This window comes from Beta vulgaris, chromosome 5 (assembly GCF_026745355.1).
Source record: "Beta vulgaris subsp. vulgaris cultivar EL10 chromosome 5, EL10.2, whole genome shotgun sequence".
In the NCBI taxonomy this organism is placed as follows: Eukaryota; Viridiplantae; Streptophyta; class Magnoliopsida; order Caryophyllales; family Amaranthaceae; genus Beta; species Beta vulgaris.
The window spans coordinates 21821281-21829512 of record NC_079206.1 but is presented as its reverse complement, the minus strand read 5'-3'; the positions used below and the strand labels follow the sequence as shown (position 1 = coordinate 21829512).

At 37.6% G+C, this 8232-nt stretch overlaps 1 protein-coding gene across 11 annotated transcripts; it reads left to right on the top strand.

The window, feature by feature from the left end:
• The first annotated feature begins 772 nt into the window (after positions 1–772).
• On the top strand, positions 773–4258 carry LOC104896865 (glycosyltransferase BC10). 11 transcript variants are annotated; one of them, XR_008969403.1, is made up of 6 exons: positions 1046–1435; positions 1533–1930; positions 2014–2094; positions 3307–3369; positions 3620–3687; positions 3785–4258. XR_008969403.1 is itself a non-coding variant. In XM_048645526.2 (5 exons), exons 1-5 carry the CDS (start codon positions 1388–1390, stop codon positions 3911–3913), a joined length of 444 nt encoding a protein of 147 aa, XP_048501483.1. In that variant the 5' UTR covers positions 773–1387; the 3' UTR covers positions 3914–4258. The 11 variants fall into 11 exon arrangements, 6 of the variants coding, with proteins under 6 accessions (XP_048501483.1, XP_057251039.1, XP_057251038.1 ...); XM_048645526.2 differs by lacking the exons at positions 1533–1930; positions 3620–3687 and adding an exon at positions 3463–3585 and having other exon boundaries at positions 773–1435; XM_057395056.1 differs by lacking the exon at positions 3620–3687 and having other exon boundaries at positions 775–1435; positions 1533–1582; positions 3307–3585.
• The last annotated feature ends 3974 nt before the right edge of the window (positions 4259–8232 follow it).

Here is an 8232-nt window from a genome sequence, read left to right as displayed (position 1 = left end):
GTTTTATGTCCGCATAAAAAAAAAAATTTCGGAATTTTCTTTTAGTGTTCAAAATTTTCTTTTTTTTTCGAATATTATAATGGTCCGAAATTTTTTTATTGTTCGAATTTTTTTTTACATTGTCCGAATTTTTTTTTTAGAGAGTCGAAATTTTTTCCGAATGTCATTGGTCCGAAAGTTTTTTTTAGTTGAATTTTTTTTATAGACCCTTAATTATTATTATTTTAGTAAAAGTGTCTGCATTATTTTTCATGCCTTTAAAGTTTATATTATTGCATTGTGAGAATGGGTAGTATAGGAAGGTCATATAGGATAGAAATATTATATGCCTGCATTGAATAGTTAGTTCAGCATCATTATTATTTTTCTTCCCTGCTAATGATGCATTATTATTTTTCTTCTCTGCTAAGGATGCATTATATTTTCTTCCCTGCAAAGGATGCATGATTATTTTTTTCTTCCCTGCAAACTGTTTATATTTTCGTGTCTACTAAGTGTTATGTTTTCATGCCTATGATGTGGTGCTTACTCCTTATTGTTCATTGTTGGGAATTGCATTCAGGAAGAGTACTAAGTATATCCATTGGAATAGGTTTATTTGTTATAGATCCCTAACCATGTCTGTCAGGCAAGTTGATAGATTAAGAAGCTGTCATAACCCAATTGTATTGAGTGATGATGAGAATGTTCGATGTCATGAGCCTGGAAGTTATAGTTACATTAGCCTGGAGAACATTATGTGTTATGTGTTAAAAGTAGGTATCTCTGTTAGCGATATATGAAGTAACACTAGTAGATTAAATGATATTTGCTGCGGTGATATTGCTGCGGTTTTACCTATAGGCAGCAATATAACACGCAAAAAGAAAAAAAAAACAAAAAATAACAATATTGTTGCGGTTCCCGCCCACAACCGCAACAATATTATTTATCGGATCCATCTTGAAAAAAATGTGGGACCTGGAGAGACTAATATTGCTGCGGTTTTGGGCGGGAAACCGCAGCAATATAATAATAAAAAATTTTAAAATATATTGCTGCGGTTCCCCACCCAAAACCGCAGCAATATTGTCTTAAAATTAATAATAAACATGATTTCCTTGTCATTCCTTATCTCTCACCGTTCCCTCATCCTTAGCGCCTCTCTCACCGTTTTCTCTCTCTCCGTTCTCTCTCTCACTGCTCTCTCTCTCTCACCGTTACTCTCGTCCATCGTCTTCTCCAGCCAGCGAAAGTTGTTCGTCTTTCCTCGGTTCGGTCGTTCGAGTCTGTTCGTCTTCCTAGTTTCGATTATCAGATCTGTTTTCGGAAAGGCTGAACGAATTCAAGTCTGAAATAGCAGTTTTGACCAAGGTGTTAATGAATAGCTTGTTAACTCTATTTTGGCATGATGCAGTTTATTGATGAGAGTCTGCATCTGACAAGTGATGAGAAGGTAACTTTTTACTAAAGTAGAATTTGAGAAATGAATCAAATATGTTTGTGAAGATTTTCCCTAACACATGAGGATGGTGTCTTACATGTTGTTACAGAATCCAGTGACAGTTACACTATGCAAGTGGAACGGACAGAGTTACACCATGTGATTTCAATTTTTTGTCTCTTTTTGAGCTGTCAGAGTTTTAATGAAACTTGAGACGGTTATCTTCTTCCCTGACTTAGCGTGTTTAGGGATACGCTTTTTGAGTCACCATTTTCCCCCGTGCTAAATTAGTTTTTCTTCTTCTGTTTTTGGACAAAGCTTGGAAGGCCCATAGGAAACTTTATGCCTAACTCTTTCCTTCAGCCTCTATCGACTCTCTTTACCCCTTTTCCATCCCTGCTTTCCTGTCTCTCTTTTTGAACTTTCACATCTAAATCTGGTAGTCCGTCTTAGTGTGTGTGTGGCTAGTAACCTTTGACTCATGTCTGCGTGATTCTTCTCTTGGTTGTAAGTTTTATATTTTTACATATTTCTAATATTGCTCACTGTGATATGAGGAATTAACTATAATTGCTTCGTTTCTCATCCAGTGGTTCACCATGAAACGCCAGCATGCCTTAATTGTCATGGCTGACAGCTTATACTACAGAAAATTCAAACTATATTGCAGGGTAAGCTGTATAGTTGTTTATTTTAGTCTTGATTTTTAGATAAGCTATTTGTATTCTTCTGATAGACAGTGTCTTGCAGAGTTGCAGTGATGTTTACAATGTGTTTAGAGTGTTGTTGTTTGTGGAGCTGAACAATGCTTTACATATCAAGCCTTGAAGGTTCCTTTGTTTTCTTCTGGCACCCACAGTTTTACTCTATTTAAAACTAATGGTTGCCTTTGCTTGTCCTTATCCAATGGAGTAGAAGAGTACGAGTAAACTAAAATTGTTTTGTGACTTGCTTGGACTGTTTATTCATCGCGAAGTTGCAGCCAGATGTTGCATATTTGCAACGAAAATTGATGTTATTCATGATGTACTTGAAGTCTTGAAACAACTCAAATGTTCATAAAAAAAAGTTCATGCATCTGCACTTGCTTTAATTTTAAGCACTAGATCCATACTGCATGAATTTGTTGTAATACTGGTTCGAAAAGAAATAAAGTTAGACAGTTGAGAACTTCATAATCTTGATTTTCATTTCTTGGACTAATTAAGAAGTATCACGGTTGCAAATCACTTGATGTGCAATACTAGATGCTTCTTTAACATGTTATAGCTCGTGATTCTAGAATTCTGGTAGCACAATGGAAGTTTACTCATGAGTGACGTGATTGCTAACCTTAGGATGTGAGGCTTAATTGCTCAAGTATTTCCCAAGCCGGCCCATCTTGGTGGATTAAGCTGAGTTTGGAGAGGAAACATAATGGAATATTATTTATGAGTGATGTGCTTGCTAACTTTTATCCATTCTGAACAAAGCTTATGCTTTAGGATGTGAGGCTGGCGTATTTCCAAAATCGGCCCATCATGGTTGATTAAGCAAATCTTGGTGAGGAAACCTGAAGTGGGTCGAACTTTGTTTCTCTCGACCCTCTCGTATTCTATGTTCTTGTACGCAATGCCTGTTTAGAGATGACCTACTAAATGGATGCTTCCTCTTTTTCATGGCAATAAGGAATTGAGGATATTCTGTATGGGTTTATGACTTGTGAGGTCTTTGTAGGAACAATGAATCTGAAGAATGAAATATTGTCATACTATCATTTTGAAGATCTAGTGAAGCTTTTTGGGCTTTCATTGTTGCTACAAATCGATAAAATTTAGGAACCAATTTAACTTGTTCGTGATATATATATTCTATGTTGACGTTGCTGTTTTTGACTTCCACAGCCAGGAATGGAGTACGGGAAGAACTGTTATGCTGATGAGCACTATTTGCCGACTTTCTTCCATGTTAGTGTTACTTGCAGCTGTTCTAGTTTATACTTGTTGATCTTCTACTCTGTATGTTCTCATGCTTTGCCTTTAGGCTTTAAATCTGCTCAGATGACTGATCCTGGGGGAGTAGCGAATTGGTCGGTGACATTTGTTGATTGGTCTGAAAGAAAGTGGCATCCCAGGTCCTTCAGAGCTCAAGATGTCACTTTTGAACTTCTAAGAAATATGACGGTAATATTTCTATATTACGATTTTGTTTTGGCAGCTAGTGTTAATGAATAGCTTGGTAACTTTATTTTGGCATGATGTCTGCATCTGACAAGTGATGAGAAGGTAATTTTTTACTAAAGTAGAATTTGAGAAAGGTATCAAATATGTTTGTGAAGATTTTCTCTAACACATGAGGATGGTGTCTTACATGTTGTTACAGAATCCAGTGACAGTTACACCATGCACGGGGAATGGATTGAAGCGGGCTTGTTATCTATTTGATCGTAAATTTTATCCTGAGACATTAGAAAAGTTGATTAGTCTATTCTCCAATTATACAGTGGTTTAGTGAGCCAACTTCTTCATTCTTTGGTCAATTGAAATGGTCGACCTAGTATTTTTTTTTTGGTATATAATCATTAGGATGTAGCGAGGTTTGAAAGTAGAATATCCTCAAATGCAGTATGTTGCAGACAGCAGGTCCAATGTTCCGAAATGTTGGGTGATCGGCTGAGCCATCAGCAATCCACCATTGCTTGACTTGAGGACAAGGAGCCAAGGGCTAACTAATTTGCAGTCCCTCCTGCTCTTTTTTATATTTGTTGTTTTTTATATTATATTTTTTATGTTTTTGAATTTTGTATAATAATTTTTTGTCATTAGTATCAATCAATAGTGTTTTATTTTATTTTAACTGTTTTGTCTTCCAAATTTGATGGCTAAATGCAAAAAAAAAAAAAAAAAAAAATTTACCTGTACAGACCCTATTGTTGCGGTTTTCCATAAAAAATCGCAGCAATATGTCTATTTTTTATTATTAAATATAGCATATTGCTGCGGTTTTCTTCACAAACCGCAGCAATATGCTTTCTAAATCTGATATAAAATTAATATATTGTTGCGGTTTGGCTTAAAAACTGCAGCAATATTTGTCGATATTGTTGCGGTTTAAAACCGCAGCAATATAATTAATACCTATTGCTGCCCTCTTAATTGTTGCGCGCCCAAAACCGCAGCAATAGGGTACTTTTTAACCGCAGCAAATATCATTTATTCTACTAGTGATAATTCAAGAGTTTGGTCGTACTAGAGCGCAAATCTGAAAGGACATCTACAATATTACTTGGAGACCTTATTTGAGCGATGTGAGTGATTTAGAGGTGGATGAAAATGGACATCAACCCAAAAGGATTTGAAGATATACTAGATCTAGGAATTCAAGTTATTATTATTACTATTATTATTATTATTATTATATTGAAGACTTTGGAGATGAAATGTTTACTCCATAAAAGTATAAAGGAGATAAGGATAGGAATGATAATGTAACTCCATAGAGTATTTATTTATGGTTTAAGATTAGTTGTTGTAAAGTAGTCAAGCTACAATGGGTTAAATTTCCTTCTTTAGCATCTTATTGTTATTGAGGAATAAGTTGGTTATTTTGGATTGGAAAAATATTCTTATTATCGATTGAGGAATAAAAGTCATTATTTATTTATATGAGTGAGTAAGAATTTATTTTGAGCACGTGATGGGAATATTTTTATTTTTTCATTATGTGATTATATTCTTGCTTGCTTGTTTCTACTTGCATGATGATGTGAATATATTTTACATGAATGATTATGTGATTATTAGAGAACATTTCATGCTAAAACTAGTGAGAAATTGTTTGTTGATGCGATCTTTAATGATCAAATCAAATGTTGCCTTATTATATGAACACATAAGTAATATTGGAACCTAAAGTAGAGTTATATTACTTTGAGGTCCCGGAGTAGAATGGCCAACAATACTGAATTAGCTGCTGCTATTCGCCTCTTGGCGGAGAAATGGACTCAGAAGAGAGCTGAGCGTCCTGAGACTGCTAGGAAAATGTTTGAGAGACTAGCTAAGATTAAACTGTCGTACCTTAAGGGGTAAGCTGACCCTATCCTCTTAGAGAGTCGGATTATAGAGTTTTAAAAGATTTTTGGGGCTGTAAACTCTCCTGAAGGTATTAATGTAGGTCAAGTTATATTGTATCTGAAAGATGAGACTGACTTATGGTGGAAAGAGAATGAGATTATACTTAGTATTGTGAAAGAGTTTATTTGGGAATCCTTTAAAGCTGCTTTAAGAGAAAAGTTTTACCCTACTAACCCTTCTATTTTTCCCGTGCATACTCTGCCAGAGAAGCTATTAAAAGATCTTGAATGGGAGACATCATCATGTCTAAGTTCACTGACAATCTCTGGAAAAAAAACAACAAGTTAGACCCTGAGAAAAGGGCAGATACTTTGGTAAGTCAAAAAATTTTTTTTTGCCGTCCATTGATTCTAGGTGTGGGTCTGCCTTGCAAGGAAGGTGGATAGGCTTAGCCGTCCTTCTGCGCAGTATAGACGTCTGTCTTGGTTTAGGCAAGAGTACTTCACAGAAGAAGAACGTTGGCGTCTGGACATTCCTGATCAATGAGGATATCTGGACGAGGGTTCGTAAAAAAAAACGACTAAACTTGGTCGGTTTCCTTCTGCAAATGGTCTCCATCCAAAATCCAAGGTTCTTCTTGTGTGTGGACGAAGATCCTTCTAAAAAGGAAGGTCGATTTTATCTGGCCGGTCTCTCTCTGCAATTGTCTTCCTCCAGATCCTCAGGTTCTTTTGATTTCTGGACAATGATCAACGTAAAAGGAAGATGGTTGTACTTGGTCGGACTTCATCTATGGATGGTCTTCGTCCAAATCCTGAAATACTTGTCGATGGGTATCCATTATAGGTTGGTCCTCATCTAGGATATGGCGTTACAATTTTAGTCGGCTTCCTTTAGCAAGCAGAGTGTGTTTATCTTATAATTTTTCTTCATTTTCTTTGGACGAATATCATTCGTACTTGTGGCCATTTTGCAGAATAATGCCCCAACGTCCGAGAAGTTGGATAGAAAACCAGCCGCTTCTAAGAAGCAACCAATAGTTGTTGGGATCAACCCCCTCCCACAAAATAAAAGGGCTTTACAGCCAAAAAGAAAATCGTCCGACTGTCCGCTCATAAGGGTACTCCTTTCAGCTAGGGACGGGAGACAAGTCCCACCCTCTTTCAATAGGCAAGCCTTTGAAGGTGGACGATATGTCCGCCATTGTTCTGTTTTTCAGAGAGTTGAGCTTAGCCTTTACCCCCGTAATCGTTAATCAAATGGACGCGGCTGATCATCCTGAAAACCAGCCTGAAATGGACGATGAGACGAAGGTTCAGCCGGACATGGTTGCTAAAGATAAATCGGCCTTCAGCGGGCCAGTTGCTCAGCTAGTGGCTCAAATGTCGCCATCTTACAAATCTGCTTTCCTTATCCTCGGGTGAGTCGTACTAATCAAATAGTTAGGACATTTCAGGTTGGTGGACGTCCAATGAGTCCGTCCAACAAGCTAGCAATAGTCTTCCCCGTCAAGAGAACTGACTCCTCCGTATTTTCATATAAGGGCAAAGGATCTGCTGCTCCTGCTGCAGACTCAAACAACGAGTCCTCTGCCGCCTTCGCCAAGATGACGAAGGCCAAACGTGAAAGGCCCAAGCAGAAGTTTATTTAAGTGTTACCCCAAGTCCTACATCAAGGGTAAAGGGTGCATCTTCTAGGCATGTTGGCTATATGTCTAAACTTGCAGTTGATGTAAGTTGTTGGTTGTTTTCAATTTTGTACTTGTAGTATTTTCAATTTGTTCAACTCGTCACTAATTGGTGTTCGTTTGTGATGGTTACAGCTTATTGCTCGCTGTATGATCACTGAATATTGGGCGAGGGAGCTTAGAAAAGAAAATTTTCGTCCACCAAGCTACAAATGTTGGGGATAAGGCCATGCATGATTGCCAAATGTTGGAGACCCTTCAATGTCAATCCTGGGAAGTGTAGGAAAAAAGTACGGCCAACATAGAGTCCAAAAACAAGCAGCATCTCATCAAGATCAACTAGCTGCTTGATGAGAAGGCTAAATTAAAACTAGCCATGGACACAGTATCATCTAGGCTGAAAGAGGAGAGGAACACTGCTCTCTTGGCCGTCGCTCAGCTCATAAGGAATAACCGGACGCTAAGTGAGAAGAATGAGCATCTGAAGCCAGAGGTGGCTCAATCCTTTTGACGACGCCAAAAAGGCCCTCGTCGAGGTTATTGAAACGTCCAAGGGTTGGGCTCTAAGAGCCTTTGAAATGATGGCTGAGCCTAAGGACAATCCTCGCTTTGAACGTCGGTTGCTCTTTCAGGAGAATCTTTCACAGGGAGAAAGTGAGAGCTACGGATCCCCCTACCTTCAGGTATTCAGACAATGAAGAGGCGGAGAATGAAGAATAGTCTCCCAAGAACAAGCAGGAAATTCCCGAGGACCAGCCCGTCGGCCAAGATACACCTCCTGCTGAATAGAGTGCCTAATTTTGGGATTAGTTTTTAATGTATCTTGGTTGATTGCCATCTCTGTAGTCCAGTCTTCTCTTATCTATATTAGTTTGTACACTTTTGGACGAGTATTAATGAACAATTTCTTGTTTCAAAACTCCGTTAATATGACTTAGTTTATCTAATGATTTTTTTTTTGGAAGGCCAACAACTGAGACTCATCCAAGAATCTAGATAATCTGGAAAAGTTCAATTGAGACTCGTCCAAGAATTTGAACTTTAAACATATAAGCACAAATTCAATTGAG

Bases quoted from the DNA above. Each gene is read 5' to 3' on its own strand.
- LOC104896865 (XM_057395055.1), top strand. From the start codon at position 1,388: ATGATGCAGTTTATTGATGAGAGTCTGCATCTGACAAGTGATGAGAAG. The intron at 1,436-2,013 runs GTAACTTTTTAC...TTTCTCATCCAG, and splicing joins ATCTGACAAGTGATGAGAAG to TGGTTCACCATGAAACGCCA. The intron at 3,586-3,784 runs GTAATATTTCTA...ATGTTGTTACAG, and splicing joins AACTTCTAAGAAATATGACG to AATCCAGTGACAGTTACACC.